The sequence below is a fragment of the Mobula birostris genome, chromosome 14, assembly GCF_030028105.1.
Source record: "Mobula birostris isolate sMobBir1 chromosome 14, sMobBir1.hap1, whole genome shotgun sequence".
NCBI classification, from domain to species: domain Eukaryota; kingdom Metazoa; phylum Chordata; class Chondrichthyes; order Myliobatiformes; family Myliobatidae; genus Mobula; species Mobula birostris.
Window position 1 is genome coordinate 1,062,565 of NC_092383.1, and position 27,675 is coordinate 1,090,239.

The 27,675-nt window shown below is 42.0% G+C and overlaps 1 protein-coding gene across 4 annotated transcripts in view; it reads right to left on the reverse strand.

The window, feature by feature from the left end:
- Positions 1-3,361: 3,361 nt before the first annotated feature.
- trpm7 (transient receptor potential cation channel, subfamily M, member 7) overlaps positions 3,362-27,675 on the reverse strand; it is a 148,339-nt gene continuing 124,025 nt past the window's right edge. For 2 of the 4 annotated variants that reach the window (XM_072277915.1, XM_072277914.1), the window contains 15 exons: positions 26,039-27,195; positions 25,077-25,171; positions 24,887-24,995; positions 23,570-23,655; positions 21,768-21,808; positions 17,898-17,923; positions 16,876-16,929; positions 16,630-16,680; positions 16,472-16,537; positions 14,568-14,851; positions 10,582-10,664; positions 9,500-9,705; positions 7,680-7,731; positions 6,302-6,408; positions 3,362-4,555 (listed from right to left, as the gene is read on the reverse strand). In XM_072277915.1, coding sequence (XP_072134016.1) covers positions 4,434-4,555; positions 6,302-6,408; positions 7,680-7,731; positions 9,500-9,705; positions 10,582-10,664; positions 14,568-14,851; positions 16,472-16,537; positions 16,630-16,680; positions 16,876-16,929; positions 17,898-17,923; positions 21,768-21,808; positions 23,570-23,655; positions 24,887-24,995; positions 25,077-25,171; positions 26,039-27,195 — 2,539 coding nt within the window. In that variant the 3' untranslated portion in view covers positions 3,362-4,433. The remainder of the gene's footprint in view (positions 4,556-6,301; positions 6,409-7,679; positions 7,732-9,499; positions 9,706-10,581; positions 10,665-14,567; positions 14,852-16,471; positions 16,538-16,629; positions 16,681-16,875; positions 16,930-17,897; positions 17,924-21,767; positions 21,809-23,569; positions 23,656-24,886; positions 24,996-25,076; positions 25,172-26,038; positions 27,196-27,675) is intronic. The other 2 variants (XM_072277918.1, XM_072277916.1) reach the window with 2 other exon arrangements.

The window sequence follows — 27,675 nt, forward strand, 5'->3', positions numbered from 1 at the left end:
AGGAGACAATTTTTTGATTGGCTACTGGCGACTATTGGTGTTCCGCAGAGGCTGGTATTGCGACCGCTTTTTAGTCATAGTCCTATGTCAATGATTTGGATGGTGGAATTGATAGCTTTGTGGGCAAGTTTGCAGACCATACAAAGATAGGTGGAGAGGCAAGAAGTGTTGAAGAAGCAGGGTGGCTAAGAAGGATTTTAACAGGCTAGGAGTATGGGCAAAGAAGTGGCAGATGGAAAACAGAGTACTGTACTGTGTATAGTCATGTACTGTGGGAGAAGAAATAAATGGATTTATTTTTCTAAACAGGCATGATATTCAAAAGTCTGAAGCGGGAAGGGATTTGGGAGTCCAGGTGCAGGATTCCCAAAAGGTGAACTTGCAAGTTGAGTCTGTGGTGGGGAAGGCAAATGTGATGTTAGCTCATTTCAAGAGGACTAGAATATAAAAGCAAGGATGTAATGTTGAGGTTTTATAAAGCACCGGTGAGGTCTCACTTGGGGTTCTTGTGAGCAGTTTTGGGCTCCTTATGTAAGAAAGGGTGTGTTGACATTGGAGAGGCTCACCGGAGATTCACAAAAATGATTCCAGGAATGAAGGGCTTATCAGATGAGTGTAAATGGGTCTGGGCTTGTACTCACTGGAGTTTCATTTTCAATAGATGTCCCCCCACACCCCATTCTTCCTATTGAATGTTGAAAGACCTATATAGAGTGGGTGTGAAGAGGATGAGCATGAAATGTTATGGGGAGAAGGCTAGAGAATGTGGTTGAGAGGGAAATTGATTAGCCATGATCAAATGATGGAGCAGACTCAATGGGCTGAATGGTCTAATTCTGCTCCTCTGTCATACAGCCATAGCAGAAGGGGATCTTGTCAGTCATGGAAAAATACAGCACACAGGAATGGTCCTTCAGCCCATCTAGTCATTTAAACAGCCTACTCCCATCAACCTGCACTGGGACTCCATACCCCTCCCATCCATGTATCTACCCAACCTTCTCTTACATGTTGAAATCGAGCTTGCTCACACCACCTGTGCTGGCAGCTCATTCCACACTCACGACTCAGTGAAGTAGTTCCCCTCATGTCCTCTTTAAACTTCTCACCTTTCACCCTTAATCCATGACCTCTAGTTATAGTCCAATCCAACCTCAGTGGAAAAAGCCAACTTGTCTTTACCCAACCTACATTCCTCATAATTTTGTATACCTGTATCAACTCTCCCGTTCCAACGAATAAAGACCTAACCTTTTCCATCTTTCCATAAAACTCGGGTTCTCCAGACCAAGCAACATCCTTGTAAATTTTCTCTGTACTTTCTCAATAATCTTATTTCAGCCACATCATACATGTCAATCTGTGACTGCTACAAGTTCATCTACCTTATTCTACATACTGCACACATTCAAATACAACACCTCCAGTCCCGTATTCACTTTTCAAATTTGTACACCATTTACATTGCAGCTCATCCTGTTGACGGCGATTTTGTCCTACCAGCAGCCTCGCTACACACTGCCTCTGTTTGTAAACCAGCTACACCACCCTCAGCACAATCATTCCAGCTCCCATCTCCATGCCATATTAGTTTAAACCCTCATGAACAGCTCTAGCAAATCTGTCTGCAAGGATATTGGTCCCCCTCATTTCCAGGTGTAACACACCCCTCATACCCTCCCCAGAAAAGATCCCAATGATCCATAAATCTGAACTTCCGCCCCTTGAACCAATTTGTCAGCCTTGCATTTATCTGCCAAACCATCCTATTCTTGCTGGTGAGTTGCACGGGCAGTGATCCAGAGATTACCTCGAAGTCCTTTTCAGCTTTCTACCTAGATTCCCAAAATCTCTCTTCAGAACCTCACACCTTTCATACCTACATGACTCATGCCAATATATACCAAGACTTCTGGCCATCACCCTCCCCCTTTAGGATGCTGTGGTCTCGATGTGAGATATCCCTGATCTTGACACCTGGGAGGCAATGTACCATCTAGATGTCTCCAACTCATCTCTGTTCCTCTGACAACGGAATCTCCGATTACCACTGCAGTCCTCTTCACCTCTCTGCTCTTTTGATCCACAGCACCAGAAACCTGGTCACTGTGACTCCCCCCAGTAGGTCATCCCCCTCAACGATGCAAAGTGGTATATTGAGGGCAGCGGTCACAGGAGTTCTTTCTCCTGACAGTCACCCAGTTACTTGTCTCCTGCACCCTAGGGGTGACCATTTCCTTGTAGCTTCCATCTACCACCTCCATGTTCTCCTGATGAGCCAAAGGTCATTGAATTGCAGCTCCCGTCCTCAACACATTCTCTTGAGAAGCTGCAGCTTGGTGCAGATGGAGTCTCCCAGCATTCCCACATTTCACACAGAACAAAACACTGCCCCGGAGCCATTCTCACTGCACTACTATGCCCTAACAGACGACGACCGAAGAATTAAGAAAAAGGGAAACTTACCAGATACCTACCTTGCCCAAGCCTGATGGAGCGGAAGCTACTCCAAACACTGACTCATTCACACAATGGCCGCTCTGCTTGCGTTTGCGTTATTTTTATTCACTCTTTCTTATGAATCCCACTGTGATTGGTAACAGTCCAACTCCATAAAACTGCTGCGAAGTTCCATGGTGAGATTGAAACTGGTACCCAAGCAACACACACAAAATGCTGGAGGAACTCAAGCCAGGCAGCATCTATGGAAAAATGTACAGTCAATGTTTCAGGCCAAAACTGGAGAAAAAAAAGAGTAGATTTAAAAGGTAGGAGAGAGGAGAGAGAAACACAAAGTGATAGATGAAACTGGGAGGGGGAGGGATGAAGTCGGGAGCTGGGAAGTTGATTGGTGAAAGAAATACAGGGCTGGAGAAGAGAGAGTCTGATAGGAGAGGACAGAAGGCCATGGAAGAAAGAAAAGGGGTGAGGTGCACCAGAGGGAGGCAACGGACAGGCAAGGGAAAAGGAGATGGGGACTGGTGGGGGCATTACCAGAAGTTCGAGAAATCAATGTTCATGCCATCAGCTTGGAGACTCCACCAGAAGAAGCTTCACCCATCACCTTGTGTTTCTCTCTCCCCTCCACCACCTTTTAAATCTACTTCTCAACTTTTTTCTCCAGTCTTGCCGAAGGGTTTTGGCCAGAAACATCGACTGAAATCTTTTCCATAGATGCTGCCCGGCCTGCTGAATTCCTCCAGCATTTTGTGTGTGTTGCTTGGATTTCCAGCATCTGCAGATTTTCTCTTTGCTTGAAACTGGTATCTCTGGATCAATAACCAGGCTGCTGGCATCTAAGCCAATAAACAGATCTGGAAGCAGACTTTCCATTAGAGATTGTAGGGCACCAAGACAAGACTTCAAAAAAATCTTTTATTAGATTAAATGATGTACAAAATTTCTGCAGCAATGATCCCATTAGTTCTTTGCTTTTACTGTTCAACCTCTAAAACCACTGTTGTGTTCGTGCCTTACATACAGTATCTATAAGATACATCTATTAGATTAAAAATTATACAGCTCTTCTTTATAAACACCCTTGTTTTAAAAATGACAATAGTACCTCTTTGTAACATAGAAAAAGATGCCACAATGCTACCACTTACATAAATATTTTACGGTAGATATGTGGCTTCATCGTGCTGACAATTCAACCAATTCAGGTCTCATTATTTGCATAAAGATAGATTGCATTCTGCCCATTTCCATATGTACAAGGATTTCAATACTTCCTTTTAAATTCAATCTGCATGTACCACAAATTCTAGCATTACACCAAGGCGTCTATACACCTGAAATTCATTAAAATCAGATTACCAGAACATTCTTTTAACTGTGCTGACTAAACAATTCTTGCATTGTGTTAGTGTAGTTGATAGACTCATTAAAACCTGACAGATTTTGTCAGACTAAATTTGACTTCACATTTTAGAGGATTTTCTCTTCTAGGTAATTTGTAGTTTAAATATTATTTGCATCTTGGTACAGTTAAGCTTGTACCAATTTAAATGGCTTTATTTAATAAATTGATTAAAATGGTTAAAATGCGAAGATTTAAAACTGGACGTTTATCTTTGTTTAAAACCTTTACACCAATTCTGTTTGCTTCCAATGTGGATTGCTCTGCAGAGAATAGCATTTTCTGCTAACAGATCATTTCAGTTCATTAACAGCACTGTTGCTTGCTCTAGTGTGGTATTTCACAACGATAAAATAACCAGTTACATTTTGAGGGCACTGACACTGCATCTGATGAGATTTTGGAAAGTCCCACCATTCTTTACCCTTTGCTTGTTTCAAAAAATTGTTCATGATTGGATTTAGGAAGCCCTTTGCACAAACTCTGTGATTCCTCTTACTGAGTGGCAAAGGCGACTTCAGGCAATTTCAAGTTTCTGCCGTGGAGAGATAGTCTTCGTACCATTCTATGGCTAAATCATTAAACGTATCGAGTTCCGTATATCTTTGGTACCACTGCCAGCCTGGATTGCAACTTCCACATCATCGTGAGGCACCGCCACTTTGTCTGGGGTATAATCATTCCGTTTGATATCTAAGCAGAGAGAACAAGATGGTACATGTTAAGTGCAGCACCAAGAATTACCCAAACAAAGCACACCCCATTACCACCATCCAGGAGGGAGACTGAGCAGCCAATTTACCCTGCTCTCTGCTCAGCGAGATTTACCAAAAGGCAGACTAACTCAGTATTTCAGTGGTATGTATTGAAGTCTATCTGCCAACAGATTCTTAGATTGAAGGGAATTCATCGTATATGAAGCCCGATGATCTGTCACACTTCACATTACAATTCTATCCTAGTGTTTGATATATCGGACATCCTAAACCCCAGGAGGCGCCTGAAAACATCGGAACTCAGAGGTTATGGAGGCAACATCCCCAAAGCTCAAATATCTGCAGATGCCAAAAGCCAGAAATAAAAACAAAATGTGTTCGAAGAACTCAACAGAGCAAGAGTGTTTCAGGTCTGACTCAGAGCCTCTCCACCCCCAGCCCAGCTCCCCACCCATTCACAACCTGATCTGACTCCAACAATTCCTGCAGAGTGCTGTTTGAATGACTCACTAATGTCTGAAAATTTCTAATTATCTGTTGGAGATGGGACCTCACTCTACAAATGTCCAGGAAATTAGTAAGATCACACAGAGTGCTGAGTCCAGTTCTGCTCACGACACTAAAGTGACGTCATTAGGCAAAGAGGGCACGGAGGGTTTGAGTTACAAAAGACCGGACAGGTCAGGACTGTGTTTGCTGGAGCGAAGGCTGCTGGGGGGTGACCTTACAGATGTGTATAAAATCACAAGGGATTTAGATCAGATCAAAATCAGGCTTATTACCACTGACATGTTGTCACATTTGTTGTTTTGCAAGACATAAAAATTACTACAAGTCAGTCTCTCTCCCAGGGTAGGGGAGATCATAGGTTAAAGGTGAACAGAGAAAGATCGAAAGGGAACCTGAAGGGTATGTATTTCTGTAGACAGGACATGGGACAAGCTGTCACAATGTTTGGAAGCTACACAGATACAAGGTACAACTCCATGACTGTCTCAGTATCACTCAGTGGCAGACTGGCATATGATCCTCAAATCTGCCTTAGTGGTCCCCATCCATACCCACACTCACATACCAGCTCTGACCAATCCAGACAGGGAGGAGGAAGGAGGACAGAGGCCACGCATTGTGGTGTTATGGACAGTTACTGGAAGGATTCAAACAGGCAGGTGTTGGGAGGAAGCAGGGATGACCCAGAACAGTGAAAAGCCGGAGGTGTGCACATAGTTAATAAAAACTGAGCATAGGATAAGGTTTAGGAATAAATTGAACAGAGTTAAGGGGGTAGAGGTTATTAAATAACCTTTCTCTTTGAATGTAGCATGGACTGGCTAGGTGGGCCATTAAGAAGTGCTGTTCATGAGGCCAGCAAGGTCCCCACAGTAGAGGAAAACAGTGGGGAAAAGCAAGATAACCCTGCAAGAAGAACATTTGGGTATTTTGACCAAGTGCTTGTGTCAGATCGAGTTACCATCACTTGGTTAAAGCTGTATACCCCTGAATGGCTTTCATCACAAGTGAACTGCAGCAATAGGCCATCCAGTTTGGCATTCAAACTCAGCCCTTCAATTTGTTAAATCAGCCAAAACCCAGAGGTTCCAGCCCACACACAGTATGAAGCTCCCACCTGAGCTGTACACGAGGTCCATGGACCGATGATGCTGTACTGAAGTCACTAGCGTCAGGGGAGCAAAGAGCAAGGAAAGCACTGAGAAAATCTTACCAGGAAGCTTCAGTCTCCCACAGCAAGAATTACAATGGTGTCTTGATCGAAAATTTTTAACTGCATCTTCTCCTAAATTGGCAGGTCCAAATACCATGTCATGTGACCTGGAAGAAATACAAGTTTGGACAAAGCAGTGTTAGAGGATCTATCGCAGGATTCAGCTAATATTGCTGAATGATAGCCTGTCTGCAGCCTCACCTCCTCTCCAAACCGTGGCCTCTATCAAATGGCACAATCTCCCTCTTTCCCCTTGCTGACAAGGCAAACCCAGAGCGATGGAATAGTATGAAATAGAGAATGGAGCTACAAAGGTAGATGGAGAAACTATTCTGACATTTGAATCTGTCAACTTGGCAAGCACCTGACATTAGGAGCCAAGCTGTTCAGATGTGAAGTCCAGTGGCTGAGATCTGAAATCCCAATTGAGGGTCTATCAGTTGTTAACCTATTAAATGTTCGCAATGGCACAAGCCTCAAATAGCCTCTGACAACCAAGTCCAATTTCTGGCCTTCAAAGGTGGCTTAGTTACAAAGCCTGGTGGAATCGTTTCTACTGATGGGAGAGGGGCAAAGGTGGGTTACTGGCAACTTAAAACCAGTCACTTTGGGCAGATAGGGCTCGTCAGTTACGGTTGGCAGCTCATATAGGAGAAGGAAAACTCTGATCTCAAATCTCTGCTGCCTTGTGGCCTTACCCACTACAAGGGAAGGCTTTGGGAGTAAACCCCGATAGAAACCCAGTTGTGGAGTCCCTAAGGCAGTCCTACATTGAGTTTGATGCTGACCGGCAACTCCTGCGAAGCTGCTGGTGCCAAACTGCATTGGTCTACCATTCCTTTGGATTCATCTGCATGGAGAGGGTGTGCCTGCTGCACGGGCAACGACTTACTCTCCATATTGTCTTGCCCTGGCTTGCCCATCACGTAAAGAGCTAGGACACAATATTCCATGGTTGACTCTGATCAATGGAGGGCCTCAGGAAGGGAAGTATGCTAAATGATTGGTTAATGGAGTGGGATGACATATCAGTCACAACATAGTAATGTCGAAACAGTGTGTAGAGTGTGTAGGAGGTAAATTTCTATATCTTAGTTTCTCTGCAATTACAGTAAATCTCTTCTGCAGCCTCTGAGCCCCACCATAACCACCACACAAAAAAAAAACAAACAAATTGCGTCAAATGGCAATAAGGAAGAACAGGCGAAAACATAAATATAAAATACAAAGAGTCTGCAGTCCAATCCATAAATCAGAGAATCTTCTTGCTAAGAATTAGAAAAAGTTAAGGCAGTGTTGAAGGTACTTGGTGTAGACATTCCGCATTGAGAAGTTCTCACTGAGGAAGCAGGCAAATCATATTCAAACGAATACTTACTGCTTCTCCTCAGACTTTATTACTGAAGGATCAGTTAGGTTCTCCCCAACACCTACAAAAGAAAATGTAAAAAGATCCATAACTATAAAGTCCCTGCAAATGAGGGCACTACTCAGCAAGTCAGGCAGTATCTAGAGAGAAACTGAGTTTATGTTTCATATCCAATACCCTTTTATCGGATGAGAAGGCACAAGCCTAAAACTTAAACTGTTTATATTTCCACAGACTTGCCCACTGGCTTTATGTTACCAGCATTTCTATCACACCTCCAAACCGCAGCAAGACTGCGCTGATGAAAGAACACGAGATGCAGATGCCGGAAATCCAGGGCAACACACTCACACACACAAAATGCTGGAAGAACTCAGCAGGTCAGGCAGTACCTATATAAAGGAATCAACAGTCAACTTTTCGGGCCAAGACCCTTCATCAGGACAGGAAAGGGGAAGGTGCCAGAATAAAAAAGTGGGGGGGAAAGGAAGGAGATTTAGCTAGGTGATAGGTGAAGCCAGATGGGTGGAAAAGGTAAAGTAGTGTTGGATCTCAGTGGGCAATGAAGTTTTAGATAAGTGACTGTCCAATGTAGTGCATGTGTCACTAGATCAATACATCAGTGTTGAGCTCTGGGCAACACACACAAAATGCCACAGGTACTCAGCAGGTCAGGCAGCCTCTATGGAAAGGAACACAGTCAACGTTTCAGAGACTGTTTATCAGCACTAGAAAGGAAGGGAGAAGATGCACACTCCTGCTTCAACACAGGCACAAGGGACTGCAGGTCCTAGGATGTGAAGCAACAATTTGCTGTATGAACAGTGGGTAGAGCACCATCTTTGATGGTGCGGGTGGGGGTGGGGGGGGGGGGGTGGTGGTGGAGGAATTACTGTCGTTCTGCAGACAAAATGCTGGTGCTCACGTTCACCCTGCTGCAGTCTAAGGTTCTGACATGTGTCTGTCACCACGGTGAACGGAAGCGCACTTTGGATGTTGTAACATGCCATTGTTCCCGCAGTTTTAGCTTTTCATCTCGAGCTGGCCTTGGTATTCAGCAGCTCCTCCTCACCAAACTACATTCCCCGATGCATCAGCAAAAGTTTTCATGGTTTGTCCACATCACTGTAGCTCCCTTTGTACAGAATTTAACAACTTGGTTCCAATATTCACAGTGATCACCTGCTTGTCAATATGTAGACTACCAAACTAGTACCCTGTGTTCTAATTATTTACTGAACTTTACTTTTCTGTGCCCAAAGGTGAACAGGTGCTGGGACAATGAAAGAGGGCAGAAGTGCAGTAAACACAAATGTGGGGCAGCATCCGAGAGATTTTGGACATCAAGGAAATTGGGCTGGTGTAGGAAAATGACAGAGTGAGGATCAGCCATGAGTAATTCTCTTGCCTCTACTCACGTAGAGTGCATGTGAGAGAGCACCAGTGTTCCTTCAGATTCTGCCCAAGCAGTGTACCTTGCATTATACACACACAAGAGGCCATTCAATCTATTGAGTCCATGCTATCTCCCACTGCAGCAATCAATCCCATGCTCACTGCCCTTAATTCCCTGCATCTTGACTCCCAATCACGCAACACAGAAACAGGCCATTCAGAGCTGAAGGGGACGGGGTCGGCAGCATTTAAGAGGTTTCTCGACAGGCACGTGACTATGCAAGGAATGTTGGAGTCCAGACCATATGCAGGCAAACAGAGCATTTAAATTGGCATCATGGACACAGTGGGCAGAAGGGCCTGTTCTGGGGAGATTCTCTTCTTTATTCCACTAAAAACTTCACTCTAACAAAGGAAAGCCAGCATGTACTCACCCTGTAAGTCCAGAACCAATAGTTCACCTCTAGTATATTCATAAGTCCAGTGACTAAAGGCAAGCATGGTCTCCTCCAGCATGTTGTTTGGACGGATCTCATCACCACTGTTGTGATTAAATTTGCGGAACTCACCACTCATGCATTCTTCAATCGCAAACCACTGGCTTGCTGAATGACAATACAGAAGGAACACTTCCAGGAACCTGAGGTTAAATCAGACTTTAATTCAGCAATATTGTTGGAACTAACTGAAAAATTATTAGTCTTCTAGTAAGAATAATCAAACATACCATCATCCTTAAGCTCCTGGAAGCATTTTGTTAATGTAAAGGTGATGCTTAAACATACATTACTATTATTTCAAAAGTTTGAACTAGAAGAATCCCAACTTTCTAAATAGGAGCAGCTTTCTTTCAAGAGCAAATTGATAGCTTTTTTAAGAACCAAAATGAAAGGATACAGGGGTTTCTGCACCCAAGAACAGCTTCAATGACTGGCAGTGTAGCCACAAAGACTGAATGGCTTTTTAATAATTCCATTCCTTACTGTGAACAAAATCTCTAGTATCGTTTCCATCCTGAAGCAGAGAAAGTAAACTAGTCTTCTAAATGACACTGGGACGGGTAAAGCTGGTGAGTGCTTGTAAAGACACTGCTTCTGCTGTTGGCAAACCACATTAGAAACTACCTGTTGGTAACAGTGCTGTTCCTCAGTAACAAAGTTAGGTGGCGATTCTATATTCATGACAACTATGCACAGCCTACATTGTTTTATTCAGCATAACAAAAAGCTCGAAGTTTTTCAGAACAAAATCAATGCAGTGATAGTGCACAAGGACATCAGTATTCAGTAGTCTCTGATACAGGTAGTGGGGGACCGGCAATGCAGAGTGTGTTTTAAAATCACTCTGCTGTATCCTTCTGTACACATTACTAATGGCTCCAGACTGTGGGAACAGTTACATCGACATGCTACTCTCCCAGCAATATTGAAAGACAGCAGACTTTACAAACTTATTTATCATTAGAAGTTTGGAGAATAGAATTTTTAAAAAGTTGAAACTGTAGATTGTGACTGACCTTGGAGAGTAGGGAATGGTCTTTGGTTTCATTTGGTTGAAGGCAAAAGCAAGTTTCTGTGCAGCTCTCTGCTGTTGAATCTCCTAGAAACAAGAGACTGGTGGTAAAGCATGCAGTAAGATCTGTCAGGCGCCATCTGAAATACACAGTAATGTGCAAAAGTCTCTCATATCTATATAGTTATCCTAAGACTTTTGCATAGTACTGTATTTGTCAACGTGGAGTGGAGTGCGAGTTTGGGAGCAAACGATGTTGGGAATGGTGAGGGTGGAGCACTGCGGGAGGGGTGTGAGACAGGTGGCAGAGGTGTGCCGGGGCAGGGTGGAGGATGGGGAGAGAGATGGGTGGCCCCAAGACACCAGGCAAGGTCACTTGATTCAAAACAATTGGTTGATTGATTATCACAGAACGTCTTTCTCGTGCCTCCCACTCCCTCCCCTCTCCATTTTCCTTACCATGGATTCCCCTCCCCTTGTCCCATTCCCACTCCACAACAGAGACCCATAACAGAATGAAATTTATCACAATTTAAAGTCGTTAATTTTTTTGCAGCAGCAGTACAGTGTAATACATAAAATCAGTACTGTGCAGCTATTCAGAACAGCTTCTTCCCCTCTGCCATCCGATTCATAGAAACATAGAAAATAGGTGCAGGAGTAGGCCATTCGGCCCTTCGAGCCTGCACCGCCATTTATTATGATCATGGCTGATCATCCAACTCAGAACACCGCCCCAGCCTTCCCTCCATACCCCCGATCCCCGTAGCCACAAGGGCCATATCTAACTCCCTCTTAAATATAGCCAATGAACTGGCCTCAACTGTTTCCTGTGGCAGAGAATTCCACAGATTCACCACTCTCTGTGTGACGAAGTTTTCCCTAATCTTGGTTCTAAAACGCTTCCCCTTTATCCTCAAACTGTGACCCCTTGTTCTGGACTTCCCCAACATCGGGAACAATCTTCCTGCATCTAGCCTGTCCAAACCCTTTAGGATTTTATACGTTTCAATCAGATTCCCCCTCAATCTTCTAAATTCCAATGAGTACAAGCCCAGTTCATCCAGTCTTTCTTCATATGAAAGTCCTGCCACCCCAGGAATCAATCTGGTTAACCTTCTTTGTACTCCCTCTACGGCAAGGATGTCTTTCCTCAGATTAGGGGACCAAAATTGCACACAATACTCCAGGTGTGGTCTCACCAAGGCCTTGTACAACTGCAGTAGTACCTCCCTGCTCCTGTACTCAAATTCTCTCACCATAAATGCCAGCATACCAATCACCTTTTTCACCACCTGCTGTACCTGCATGCCCACTTTCAATGACTGGTGTATAATGACACCCAGGTCTCCTTGCATCTCCCCTTTTCCTAATCGGCCACCATTCAGATAATAATCTGTTTTCCTATTTTTACCACCAAAGTGGATAACTTCACATTTATCCACATTAAATTGCATCTGCCATGAATTTGCCCGCTCACCCAACCTATCCAAGTCACTCTGCATCCTCTTAGCATCCTCCTCACAGCTAACACTGCCACCCAGCTTCGTGTCATCCGCAAACTTGGAGATGCTGCATTTAATTCCCTCATCCAAGTCATTAATATATATTGTAAACAACTGGGGTCCCAGCACTGAGCCTTGTGGTACCCCACTAGTCACCGCCTGCCATTCTGAAAAGGTCCCATTTATTCCCACTCTTTGCTTCCTGTCTGCTAACCAATTCTCCATCCACATCAATACCTTACCCCCAATACCATGTGCTTTAAGTTTGCACACTAATCTCCTGTGTGGGAACTTGTCAAAAGCCTTTTGAAAATCCAAATATACCACATCCACTGGTTCTCCCCTATCCACTCTACTAGTTACATCCTCAAAAAATTCTATGAGATTTGTCAGACATGATCTTCCTTTCATAAATCCATGCTGACTTTGTCTGATGATTTCACCGCTTTCCAAATGTGTTGTTATCACATCTTTGATAACTGACTCCAGCAGTTTCCCCACCACCGACGTTAGGCTAACCGGTCTATAATTCCCCGGTTTCTCTCTCCCTCCTTTTTTAAAAAGTGGGGTTACATTAACCACCCTCCAATCCTCAGGAACTAGTCCAGAATCTAACGAGTTTTGAAAAATTATCACTAATGCATCCACTATTTCTTGGGCTACTTCCTTAAGCACTCTAGGATGCAGACCATCTGGCCCTGGGGATTTATCTGCCTTCAATTTACCTAACACCACTTCCCTACTAACATGTACTTCGCTCAGTTCCTCCATCTCACTGGACCCTCTGTCCCCTACTATTTCTGGAAGATTATTTATGTCCTCCTTAGTGAAGACAGAACCAAAGTAATTATTCAATTGGTCTGCCATGTCCTTGCTCCCCATAATCAATTCACCTGTCTGTCTATAGGGGACCTACATTTGTCTTTACCAGTCTTTTCCTTTTTACATATTCCTAAATGGACATTGAAGCTTTGGACACAATCTCACTTTTTTAATATACAGTATTTGTTTTTTCGCACATTTAAAAAAAATCTATTCAATATACCTGTTTATTGACTATTGTTTTATTTCATTTATTATTTTTTTTTCCTGTCTGCTAGATTATGTATTGCATTGAACTGCTGCTGCTGAGTTAACAAATTTCACATCACATGCTGGTGATAATAAACCTGACTCAGATTCTGAAGTCTTAGGCACCCTAACTATATACGTGGCAGCACTGCACGACATCAGCAACAGGGGCCAGTCAGAGGCATAATGTGTTTTATTGCGCAGAAAACCCATTAGAAAATATTCTACAAGTATAGAGCAATCCAGTTTCATCGAGTACCAACACGAATAAGCCACATCCACTAATGAAACCTGAATGAATGATCTTCTGTTATTTGTGATTAATCACTGGCTGCGCAATTCCCATCTACTGGTACAAAATATACAGAAAACTGGATTTTAGGAATGAGCAGAGCAACTTCAGTTTCTAGAAAAAGACTGTCAAAATACGATGTTACTAGTCTAAAAATGAATTTTATTTTATTTAGGGACACAGACCCTTCTGGCTGAACGAGCCAGTGTCACCCACTTGCACCCATGTGACTAACCGGTATGGTTTTTGGGATGCGAGAGGTAACCGGAGCACCCGGAGGTATATGAAAATCCTTCCATTCCTCAATGCCTTACAGTACTTTCCCAGTTTCAAATGTTTAATCCTGTTGAGCCTTCCCAATGCAAAAAAGTGTCACCTTACCTGTCTGGACTGATCCACGTGTCACTTCTCCATTCAACAGAGCAGGCCAACTACATCAGCATTTGTATTATCTATCACTAGTGTTGTCCCATTAACTTACACTAGCAACAATGATCAAATACGGAGCCCCTATGGTCACAAAATCATCCAGTCACCCAGGGCTCTGAATGGTAGTAAGGGAGGTGTAGGGGGCAGGTGTAACAGTCCTTCCAGGTGAGACGACATTTCACCTGTGAGTCTGTTGGGGTCATACACAGTGTGCGGTGCTCCTAGTGTGGCCTCCTGTATAATGGTAGATTGGGAGACTGCTTTGAGCACCTACACTAATTCCACTTCCCATTTTCATTCTGATATGTCTATCCACGGCCTCCTCTATTGTCACGCTGAGGCCACACTCAGGTTGGAAGAACAACACCTTATATTCTGTACGGCTACTCTCCAACCTGATGGCATGAATATTGATTATGCAAACTTCCAGTAATGCCGCCCCACCCCCCCCACCCCCGCCACCATTCCCATTTCCCTCTCTCATGTCATCTCCTTGTCCGCACATCACCTCCCTGGTGCTCTTCCCCCACTTTTCTTTTTTCCATGGCCTTCTGTCCTCTCCTATCAGACTCCCCCTTCTCCAGCCCTATATCCCTGTCACCAATCAATTTCCCAGCTCTTCACTTCAGCCTCCCCATCCAGCTCTCACCTATCACCCCTCCCTTTCTTACGAAGCCAGTGCAGTCCAAGTACCTTCAAGCAGAGATGTAGTACCGTATCTTCCTTGTAGATCCTCTTCCATGTGTTTATTACTTCAGGAAGAAAAGATTTCACAATATACAGCTGACCTGGTTTCAGTATATCAAACTCAGACCAGGTACACTCCACTTTCAAAGCTCGTCTCAATCCTCCCCCCATTTCTTCTTTACTTAAGAACTCAATCTTGGCACATCGGCCCTGTTGTGACCAGGAGGACATACTGTTGTTCAGACTGACTGGTGAGCTCTCTTCAAGCCGATATATTGTCACAGGTTCACCTTTAACACAAAAGAGAAAGCCAATCATATCAAAACAAGCACACTAAATTAATAATGTTCCAACTAACATTACTATAAGCATTATACATCGTTATTCTGTTTCTAAACTGGAAGTAGAACCAACTCACACCCACTCTTTCCTCACTCCACAGATGCTGCCTGATCCACTGCCTATTTTCAGTGATTTGTTTCAGATTTCCAACAACTGACCAGACAGAAACATCTTTGCTCATTCCCATATTTCTTGACGCCTTTCAAATCTTGTAACTGTACGTACTTCTATCAACTCCACAGGCAGCAATTACCTGCATTAAAAAAAAATTACCCTCAGATTTCCTTTAAGTTCCTCCTCTCATCTTAAACTTGTGGCTCTATAGGTGTGTAAGATGATGAGAGGCATTGATCATGTGGATAGTCAGAGGCTTTTTCCCTGGGTTGAAATAGCTAACACAAGAGGGCACAGTTTTAAGGTGCTTAGAAGTAGGTACAAGGGGGATGCTAGAGGCAAGCTTTTCCCACACAGAATGGTAGGTGTGTGGAATGCACTGCCAGCAAAGGGGGCAGACATGGATACAATAGGATCTTTTAAGAGTCTCTTAGATAGGTACATGGAGCTTGGAAAAATAAAGGGCTATGCAGTAGGGAAATTCTAGGCACTTTCTAGAGTAGGTTACATGGTCAGCACAACACTGTGGGTCAAAGGACCTGTAATGTGCTGTAGATTTCTGTTCCTATCGTTCTATACCTTCACAGCCTCTACCCTGGGAAGAAAGGCTAATGATCTAACCTATGTTGCTCATAAATTTTATTATCCTCTAAAATAATTTCAGCCTCCTATGTTCCAGTTAGAGTAAGCTCAGCCCATGTAATCTCTCCATTCCAGGCAACATCTTCATAGAGCTGTGCATATTATACCAAGGCACTTATTCAAGGCAGGGACAATAATCCTTTTCACTGTAGTATGTTTCAATGTAACAAACCAAAAATCAAAGGGTTTTAGTTAGGCAAGAGAAGGCAGATTTCCCACTGACTGCATGTGCTAACCACTGGGTAAGGACAGGAAAAATGAGAACTGTGACAAGGGGGCAGACAAAAATCTTCCCGATGGACAAATGGCTTCCAACAACTGGTTAGTATTGTAATTTTGAGATCCATATAGTTGGCCACTTGATCACTAATTTAATTGGTTCAGCACAACAACGTGGACCAAAGAGCCTGTTCCTGTGCTGTTCTGTTCTACGTTCTTCACACTGGAACTGCAACTTGACTAACAGGCAACAAGGAAATTGAAAAATAGAGGAAAAATAATAGCCAATGGAAAGATGCAGTACATGTACAGATATTGAACACAGCTAGGCATGGGAACAGAAATGAGAGTTGTTGGTTGATGTTGAGATTCTCTGATGTGCATTACTCTATAATTCAATCACAGTCACTGCACAAGAGAGATTTATTGTTGCATGCTTAACTTTTCAAGTTCCAAGTTTGCGGTCATCTGACCACACAAAACATCATTCCTCCGGATGACAGTGCACCAACAGCATATAAAACAACAATAGACTGTACGTCAACAAGAATGGATGTTTAAATAGTAGAAGAAATGGCATAAGTTTAACTCACCCCTGTTTGGAAGAGGAGTAAAAGGAATGCTCTGAGAAAGTCGCATCAAATTATTCCTCTCAACTGCTGTGGGAAGGATGCAAAGACCTCATCATCGGTCAATCCCAAACAGTGGTTGAAGTAAATATTAGAGCAAGTTAACATTTAGTAATACTAACCTGAATAGAAGTAATTTACATCCAGTGCAGGTTTAAAAGGCGAACCAATCACTAAGAGTCAAAGGAGGGAAAAAGAGATTTAATAATTTAAAAGTTAAATGTAAAAGGATTCGTGCAAAAGTACTGAAGGTTTTCTACTGTAAAACTAACTAGTTTTCTGAAATCTAACTTTTCATAAACTGTTATTTTGATTGCTAAAAAGAGCAATTTAAAGAATAAAAATCTGAAGATTTCAATATCCCTCACCTCCCATTTTCCTTTGCCTTACGTGAGATGGATGAGCATTGTAAAAGTGTTGTGCTGAAAAAGATGGAGATCAAGATCTTTAAAACATCCAGTGGGTTAGACTATTAAAAAAAAAAGCAGCTGCATTTAGAACATATCGAAATGCTAAACAGCATTAAAGTCAGTCACTTTACAAAACTACACCTTTAACGCACTTCAGTTATATTTCTGGATGACTTCTCTAATACACTCCAGACACTTAGGAAGCCGGTGTTAAATCACTTACAGCCAAGACCATCTTTAATAGGACTGCAGCAACCATGGAGCAAATAGCAGAAGAGTTGCTATAAAATTGACAATTTCTATCACTTCAAGCAGTACAAGTATGGTCTAACATCGGATACAAATTTTAAACACAAGGAAGATGGTCAACTTGCTCAATATTTGCAATATTCAGTGTTAAATTTAAATGTTAAACACTATGCATATAAAGCACAGTTCATTTATATAAATTGCTTGGGCACAAAATTATCACTATAATGTAGTTTGGTGATAACTGGCTTCCCCAACAAAGAAATTAAGTAGAAAGCAAGCCACGGCATTATGTAAAGCTAATGAAGGAAAAGAATTGGTGTTCACTGAGAAAGAAGTCTGATTATCTTTCAGCAAAGCAAATTTAACAGGTAACAAAAAAAGGGAGAACTTATTAATAAATGTTTGTTGGAATTAGACCATAATGACATATCAGATTTTGATCATTGGCACAAGGGACTTTCTCTTTCAGCACTAAAACTCCATACAGGCAAAACATACACCTACATATCAGAACATCGTGCACAAATGCAAAGTAGATTGAAACAAGACTACAGCATAAATGAGCCTTTTGCAGAATCACAAAGCTGACGTCTACAGTCCTTTCAAAGTATTCAAGCCTACTCCAAAAGTACTGGTTTAAAACGTTCAAACACTTCCTCAAAAACAAATTATTTCAGTAAAATTATATATTATTGATACTCAGCATGTTACACGAACTTCAGTCTTACCAGTTAAGGCATCCTCACCAGCAGCCCTGAAATGCAAAAGTAATCAACTTATTTGACCAAAAAGATTTAAAATTAAAATAAACTACCTACACGACAAATAAATTATTTAAACAGGTAGAAAGCATATTAGCAAGTTTTGATAATTTTGTGACATTTAATAAACCTCACCAGTTGCACATGAATGACTTTTACATCAGATACTGTTCAACACAGACAACAAGAACATTTCTTCAGATGAATTTATTGCTTACACAGTAAAAACAGGTATCTGCTATCAACTAAAACAAATGCTTTATGTTTTTAATGTAGAAAAGTGTCTTACGACAGTTTAGAGACTAGCAATATTGATAGATTAATGTAGATCTAATATATCCATCAAAAACAAATGACTGCAGGTTACTATGCTCAATCATGATCTTATTTCCGATTACCTTTTCCTATCTTCTTCTGAAACAGGTCAGTGCAACTAACTGAGGCAACACAGACCGAGAACATTCCCTTCATGCTTGTTGTTCATGTAACTTCAAGCAAGCCATGGCCTCCCACTCCACGACCCTCAGCTCCCCAAACCACCACTTCTCCTGCAACTCATTTACTCTAGGCGCACTTTCACCAACCAGCCTATTTTTGTGATGTGGGTGGGAACCAATGTAGTCAAAGTGAGAATGTACACAAAAGCAGGAGATGAAAAAGCCCAGTATGTTGAAAGTAAAACCTCTTTCAGGTGACCCACGTTCACCTGTTACCAGCTGAACAGCACACATCATGTTAATGATGTATTTCAATCAAGTGTCCATGCTACAAACATTAGTGCTATAGCTAAAACAAGCATTAGTGAGAGCAGCAAAAGTGTACTCAGACTGTTAATCAGTGGCTGTACTCAAACAATAACATTGCATATAGAAAGGAACAAGGTGTACCAACTTCCAGAAGGCATTCTACAGAGAACTCAAGTAGTTGGTTTGGCAGATATACAAAGATCTCATGCTTCAACCTGAACCACAGGAGAGTTATTTCTAGTATCAGGACTGATTTTTCTTCCTCATTCAGCAATGATCTGAAACAAATTGTATGCTCATTGTCATATCAGTTTGTGTGGGTCAGAGTGCAAAAGTTAATGCAGTTTCCCCTTTACTACATATGAACTTTACAATATAAAATTTTAAAAAAGCAGGCAACGCTGGAGACACTCAGCAGACGAGAAAGCAAAAAAAAAAATATATTTCCAAGTGAAATAAATTTTGTCACAAGTGCAGAGATGGTACAGTAGCATAACAGTTAGTGCAGCAATTTCGAGCAATGAGCTACAAGCTCAGGATTTGATTCCTGCCACTGTCTGTAAGGAGTTTATATGTTCTTTCATGACCGTGTGGGTTTTCTCTAATGTTCTGGTTTCCTCCCACATTCCAAAGACACAAGGGTTAGGGTTAGTGTGCTGTGGGCATGCTAGGCTGGTGCTGGAAGCGTGGCGACACTTGCAGACTACTCAGTACAATCCTTGCTGATTTCACTGTATATACATCGAATAAAGCTCATCTTTATTGCATGTACACACACACACAAATTTAGATCACTCTGTGGAGATCTGTTTTCACTTTGACACAAAAGTGTCTTTTTCTGCTGATCGGTGTCAAAAAAGCCAAATCCACTGTGATTCAACGTTGGCAAAACAATAAAACATGAAAACATGGGGGGGGTGAATACTTTACATAGGCACTTTAGATACACAAACACACACACCCCAAATAATTTGGGGTGGTATGGTAGTGTAGCAGTTAGTAGAATACTCTTGGAGAACCAGCCACCTGTGTTTAATTCCGCTCAACTTCCCCCCACACTCCAAAGACGTACAGTTGGTAGGTTAATTGGGTGTAAGTAGGCAGCACCGGCTCACTGGGTTGGAAGGGGCTGTTACCCTGTTGTATCTCTAAATAACAACTGCAATGCCTGAGGAACCCAGCAGATCAGTCCCAGAAGCTCGTGTCTATTCTTTTTTTTTTATATACTAACTTTCAGGATCCGAGAGTCACCATTTATTGCCCTTGGTAGATTAGGGTCCAAGCCGTTTTATTGTGTTTCTCCTTGTGACTTTAGCTTATTTTGCACTTGCATATATAGTATGTTTGTAGAACCATCTTTTTGTCTGTAGACTGTTAGTAACTTGTAGTAATTTTGCTTCAGTATTTCTGTAATTCCTTTGTCTGGGAGGTTTTGTATCTGGGACCAGTCGCACCAGTTTTGCAGAATGAAGAGGTACGTGCACACACTCCCTTGTTACAGTTAGTTCTTCGTTACATCTGCCTTGCTTGCTTTGTCTGACCTGTACTACAATGAATATCTAACAAAACACATCACCTTAAAGATTTGTGCCTGCCTTCTGGACAACATCTCTAGATCTCACCCTGCTGAGAAGATGGCAGTCAGCTAACTTGAACAACTGCAGGCCTAGAAGGTATGTCCAGTGTAACTGCAGAGTATGTTCTCAGATTTAGACCCAGTGATGATAAGTCATAATAGTGCCTGGGTTTAAAAAAAAGTGCAGGTTGTGGTGTGTATACCCTGGCTATCCTAGTCTGTCCTGCTGGGAGAATTGTACTGTATTTTATTAGTCAGCGAACACTACAGCATAGAAACAGGCTGTTCAACCCATCTAGTCCATGCTTAACTATTAATCTGCCCAGTCCTACCAACCCACCACCAGACTGTAGCCCTCCCACCCGTGCAGCTATCCAAACTTTTCTTAAGTGTTGAAATCGAACCTACTTCCATTGAAATCTCATTCCACACACTCACCACTCTGGGTGAATAAGTTACGCACCCCCCACGTTCCCCTAAATAGTTCACTTTTTACCCTTAACCCATGATCTCCAAGATGTAGTCTCACCTAGCCTTCATTGGAAAAAGCCTGTTTTGCATTTACCCTGTCTATACCCTTCATAATTCTGTATACCCCTATCAATCTCCTTTTATTCTCTTGCGCTCTAGGGAACAGACCTAACCATTGTTAAATTGAAGCATCGAACCTATTCAATCTTTCCCTATAACTCAGGTCCTCAAGTCCTGACAACATCCTTGTAAATATTCTCTGCACACTTTCAATCTTATTTACATCTTTCCTGTAGGTAGGTGACCAAAACTGCACACAATACTCCAGATTAGGCCTCACTGATGTCTTATACAATTTTAACATCTCAATTACTACACTCTACTTTGACTTATGAAGGCCAAAGTGCCAAAAGCTTTCTTTACAATCCTATCTACCTGTGACACCACTTTCAAGGAATTATGGACCTGAATTCCCAGATCCCTCTGTTTTAATCCTCATTGCCTACTGCTCACTGTGCAAGACCTATCCTGTTTGGCCCTCCCAAAGTGCAACACCTCACACTGTCCACATTAAATTCCATCTGTCATTTTTTAGCCAATTTTTCTAGCTGATCCAGACCCCTCTGCAAGCTTTGATCGGCTTCCTCATTGTTCAGTGTGTGCCGCTGGTGTAGGGAATGACTGCTCAGATGGATGATGGGATGCTGCTTTGTCCTGGATCGTACTGAGCTTCTTGGGGGTTGCTGGGCTACACTCATCCAAGTGGAGGGGCATCCATCACACTCCAACCTCTGTCACCACAGAATATCCAGCCTCAGGCCTGTTCTTGTGATCACAGTATACATTTTGTTACTGGTGACTTCCACATTGTATTGGTGGTAATGGCAGATGAAAGGAAGATAGTTGATAAAGCAACTGAAAATGGTCACATTAAGGACACTGCCCTGAGGAACTCCTGCAGCCACCTCCTGACATAGGGACATTTGAGCAGCAACAACCACAATGCTGTAATATCCACGATTTGACAAAATTCTATCCACTTACATTTGACAGCTGCTTGCAACAGGTTTGTCTTCCAGACGACTCTAAAAGAAAAAGGAAAATTGTTAGGGAAGATGAACACACTGGTGTATATAATACATATTGTGCTTTAATGACGCAAACACACGGAAATCTGCAGATGCTGGAAATTCAAGCAACACACATAAAATGCTGGTGAACGCAGCAGGCCAGGCAGCATCTATAGGAAGAGGTACAGTCGACATTTCGGGCCGAGACCCTTCGTCAGGACTAACTGAAAGAAGAGATAGTAAGAGATTTGAAAGTGGGATGGGGAAGGGGAGATCCAAAATGATAGGAGACGACAGGAGGGGGAGGGGTGGAGCTAAGAGCTGGAAAATTGATTAGAAAAATTTGTCTTCTCCTATCATTTTGGATCTCCCCCACCCTCCCTCAAATCTCTTACTATCTCTTCCTTCAGTTAGTCCTGACGAAGGGTCTCGGCCCGAAACGTCGACTGTACCTCTTCCTAGAGATGCTGCCTGGCCTGCTGCGTTCACCAGCATTTTGTATGTGTTGCTTGTGCTTTAATGGTGCTGTTTTTTTGTTAGGTGTACATCCAATGTTGGGCATGTTGGTCAACTTAAGCTCTAACATGTAGACTGGATGATTTAAAATTGCAATCACTTAATATAGATGGCCTTTTCTGGAATGAAATCTGGCTACAGCATTGCCATGTCTTCTATATTTTTTTTTAAAAAAACAGCATGGCTTGTGATTTAATGCTCAGAATCTGATCATCTTATTTTCCAGTTCTGAATGGCTGATATGAAAAGATTCTTATTCTCACTTTGCAGTGCTGCTGAGTACATCTTGTTTTTAACCCCAGTCCCTTCAAGGACATTGATTGGAAATGGAAATATCATTGTAAAAACAGTATTTAATTCATCCTCCATTTACAATCTGTACAACATAACGTCATTTCAGATGGAGACCTGAACCGATCTGACAATTCATCCACATTTCCTTAAACAGTGTGCTAATTTGTAAATGAAAGATGAATCCACATTGAAGACATCCTAATGCAAATTTATATTTTCATATTAGGAGGAAGGAGGAATTTCCAGCATGTCCCAAAACGCTCAGTTGTAGAATCCCTCGTTTTAGAAAACAGCAGTAGAAATGAGGCAAAAATACAATTTTACTACAGAAACAAATCAAACAAGGTATAGAATAAATGATAGGAGTCTGATTTGGATCTGAATAATGCTTCCAGACTTCAATTTATGAGATTAAATTAATAATGCATTAACTATCTGACAGCTTTTCATTAAATTAAGTTGTTGTGCAAAAAGAGACAACAGAAGCAATTTTCACATTAGGCAAGATGTTTCAGTATATCATCCCTTAACACAGAGCCAATTCTTTCTTTATATCCACAGATATTAGCCAAATTTCACCCTTCTTGAGGGTAAATTTCAATAATAGGTGTGATATTTTTCATCTCTTGTGCACTAGTTTATTTCACTGAAATGTGTAGAGTTTGAAGGTTTAAAGATTATAGTACATCTCTTTCTGTAGATGCTACCTGACCTATAAGTGTTTCCAGCACCTACAGTTTATTTGATTTGCATCACCAGCTTCTGTGGTGACTAGAGAGCAGTTAGGATAATCTGCACAAACCACGGAAATGGTAGTTAAAGACATAAACTGATTGGGTTCAAAGGATTACTTTTAAAATCAGTCTTAAAATCACTTTAAGATTGATTGCTTTCCAACAGTTAAGCACCACAGCTGACGTAACACTACCAACATTATCTTCCAACAGTCACGACAATCAGACTGACCATGACAGAAGCTTTCGAATCCTCCCGGAAGAATGATACATCTTCAGCAGAGGCCCTGATCCGGTCTTTACCACCTCGAGCTTGTACTGAAGTGAACACAAACAAAAAAAAAAACTGTAGAGCAATGATACAAATATTTTGAAAGGCTTCAAAATGGTGCTTTAAGAATTTCTTTATGCTTAATCAAGAAATTGGCAAGAAGTGGAAGACTAATGGACAAATACACTGATACATCCAAAAAGTGATACCAATAAACCTCCTAATGTCAAATCAAATCACTGACTTTACAAATAGTGCCAGACTAGAAAGGAAGTAGTGTTAGAGCCAATGCTGGAGAATGAAGCTGTGCACTTAGGAATAGTGACCACAGCGATAAAAGTAGTACAGATAGTCTAAACCGGGGGGAGGACAAATGGCTGAAAGGCAGTCCAGTCCTCTGTTGATTACAGTTCAGGAAGGAAGACATTTTCAGAGACAACTACATGGAATGCGCTGGAAGAATTATCATCTGCAGCTAATCTGTTGGAGATGCAAGACCATATGACATAGCAGCAGAATTAGGTTACTTGACCCATTGAGTCTGCTCTACCATTCAATTATGGCTGATCCTTTTTCCCCCTCCTCAGCCCCAGTCCCCAGCTTTCTCACCGTAACCTTTGATGCCGTGTCCAATCAAGAACCCATCAAGCTCTGCCTTGAATACACACAACAACCTGGCCTCCACAGCTGCCTGTGGTAATAAACTCCACAAATTCACCACCCTCTGGCTACAGAAGTTTCTCCACATCTGTTTAAATGGAATTCCCTCTATCCTGTGGCTGTGCCCTTTTGCCCTACTCTGTCTAGGCCTTTCAACATTCGAAAGGTTTCGATGAGATCCACCTCCATCCTTCTAAATTCCAGTGAGCACAGACCTAAAGCTATCAAACATCCTTTGTAAATGGAAGACAAGTGGGAAGAGGAGAGAGAGAAAAAAATGTAACGCTGGAATGGAAGTAGAGTCCAAGTTGGGCTTTGTTTGGCCTCCTACACTGTTCAAACACAGAGGTCAGAATTCTCTGATCTAGCGTCTGTCAGTATTTTCTTTTCATTTCCAGTTTCTAACTCATGCAATACTCCATTTACATCATAACTGTTTTTCTTTTATTTAGAAAAAAGGTGAAACTGGAAAAAATTACCCCAACTTAGTAAATATTTGAAAATTGGAATCAAGTCAGAGTTGAGGCAGTACTTCTAAGTGCTTACTGGAACTGAGAATACAGGGTTTGCCTAAACCAAACAGCAATGTTCAGTGTTCCTCGTGAGCTTCAAACTTACAAGAGAATGCTTGAGCAGGTGCATTAGAAGTTAACAGACTGCCATGAAGCTCCGCAAATCCAGTATAAGAATTCACTGCTCTCAGATGATAGTCACCGTGGTGGGCACCCTATAAAGAATGGAGGTATTAGCATCCATTGGACCCCAAGATGGAAAGAGTGGGTGGGAAGAAGGAAGAAAAACCACATACCAAATCATGAACGGGTCCTGCCATTGACTTCTGCTCCTTCAACTTTATTGCTGCTCCTGTTCCCAACTTTGGCAACTCCAATAAGTCTTTGTGGCCTTAAAAAAAAAACACATTTGCAAGTTAACAAGATTTATTTAATGGTTGCTAATAAACTGACAATATAAAAGAAAATGTTAGTATAATGCATGCAACTTTGAAACGTTTCTGATCTGACCTCACACACCAATGATATCAGTCTAGGTATCATCGACTAGAGTGTAAATAGAGATGCATATTTAAAACAGTGAAACAAATTTTGATATGAAATGTATTTTACACATTTCTGATTTAATATTCTAAATTTGCATGTTTTAATCCATACACCGACTCTAATTAAAGTAACTGATTTCTCACTGAAGACCAAGCAATGATCGGTATTATCAATTCCATGTTATGGAAACCTTTCAAATGTCAAATCTAAAGCCAATAAAACTTGCTAGTTTTCAGGTCACCATAAATCAGATGACATTGCCCGATATCCTGTTATAGACATGGAGAAAATACACTGCGTGCTCTGGATTTCATTGAGTTGCAATAGTTTTAGAATTTAACACAGGAGGCTTGCAGTACAGCATGGAAACTCCCAGCCCATCGTCGCTTTAAAAAGATCCCCTGGACATGAGGCACGGTGCGACGAAGGGCGTGTTTCTATGCTGCAACATCTCTGATTCCAATAGTTAAGCAAGGAAATGTTCGGAACTGCTGACAAGCCAAGCATGGATTGGAGGTACAAATCTGAGACATTCAAGAGGATATAGTAGTGTTACTGAACTGGGGAAACAGAGTGGAGCAGTAGTGCTTTAACTCAAAACACAGGAGAAAGAAGGGCAATAAAACCAAGGAGAGTCCCAAGCAATGCACCAACAGTGAAGTCACCTGCAAGCAGAAGTCCCACAAAGTTACAGTGGTACAGGAGCTCAAACCTCTACATTGGGTTTTGTTCCACAGGTCACTCAGAAGTCCTGTACTGTTCCCAATACTGATATGTTGATTTCGCAATTCGATAGCCTGCATGAAGCAATCGTCCAAATCCCTTTGCCCTTTTCTGTTTCTTTCACAGGTTTCGTTACTGGATATGGTGGCTGTAGTTAATTCGCCTGCTGGCAGAGGTCCTTTTGTTTGAAACTGGTTGTCAAAGTCATGCATGGCCCTTGGGTTGTATTTGGTGCTTCGGTCATGGCTGCTACCAGTATCAGTGCTACTCTCAGTATCAATGAAGGCGTGATTGAAATATCCTTCCATTTCAAAGCAAGCTGTGGTGGGAGTGTGGCAACAGAAGCTGCAAGCAGGATGACAAGGACAGCAGCACATCTCTTCAGGTAAAGCACAAACAACTTCTCTATACTTACCAACAAAAGCCCCAAATTCAACAGAACTCCCGTCAGCATCTACATCAGTTTTAACTGAATCGACCGAATTAGGCACAAGCTCCAATTGGCTTGAGCCACTTGGCTGAGATGGAGTACTAACAAAAAACTTGGCAGACGGGGAGGAGAGATTTGGTATGCTACGGAACGACTGTCCTGGCTTCAGGTCACTGGTCAAAGACTGAGTTTTCCCAAGGCCAATGTGGCTTCGATGCCGAAGTTCGGAGGACGCTGCTGCTTTGGGTAGTAAGGCACAGCTGGAGGATCCAGCCTCGCGAATGTTCTGTTCATTCTGCTGGGAACCTGAAAGCAATTCCTGACCAAACTTTCTGCTCAACACCTCCTTTTGGGAAGGGTTGATATATTCCTGAATGAAACCATCCACACAGACAGAATTGCCAGTGTTCATGCCTCGCTGAGGAAAAGAAGAGCCAAAGTATCTTCCAATGCTGTGTTTTTTCAATGAGGTTTTTAACGGAACATCAGAAGCGTTCTCTCCCAGATTTTTTGAAATGCTGAGCTCACGAGTAATCTCGTTGTGCACCTCTGTGGCCTCAGAAGCTTTCTGAGCAGTCAGTGCTTTCAATGTATCCACTGTCAGAGCTGAAAGGTCCTGCAAATGGCCAATCTGACTGTCCAAGGTTTGCAACGAACGCTTTATATAATTTACTCGGTCACCTACTTCTTTTAATTGGATGGACATATTTTCAACTCTAAAGAGAAAGAGAAGCAGAGAATCAGCTTCATTATTTCACACTCAATTAGACAATTGTGAAGATTATGTAATGTCTCAGATATATAAATTGTACCATTTCCTCAAAAATACCTCAATGTTTAGAAGATCTACAGACACCAAATTTTTAAAAAAGGTGGAAGCAAAACCTGGTCAAAGAGGACTTAAGAGGATGTAAAAGCAGATAAATCGTGGCAGTGGAGCAGAGACTGGTGGTGGTTTCTGCACAAAATGAGCTCTAGGCCTAGATGAGTAAATGTACAAATAAAAATGTGGCAAAGAGCAAAGCTTATACAACATTAAGGATTCAATGGAAGGTTGGGGAGGGTGCTTGCATGTAGTTTCATCACAGGAAAGTCATGGAGCTAAAGCCATAACCAGAGAATTCAAACATGGATACCCCCACTTTAAGGTAAATCAGCAGAACAAGAGCCAGAGGTGAGCAGGATAAGGTGGTGAG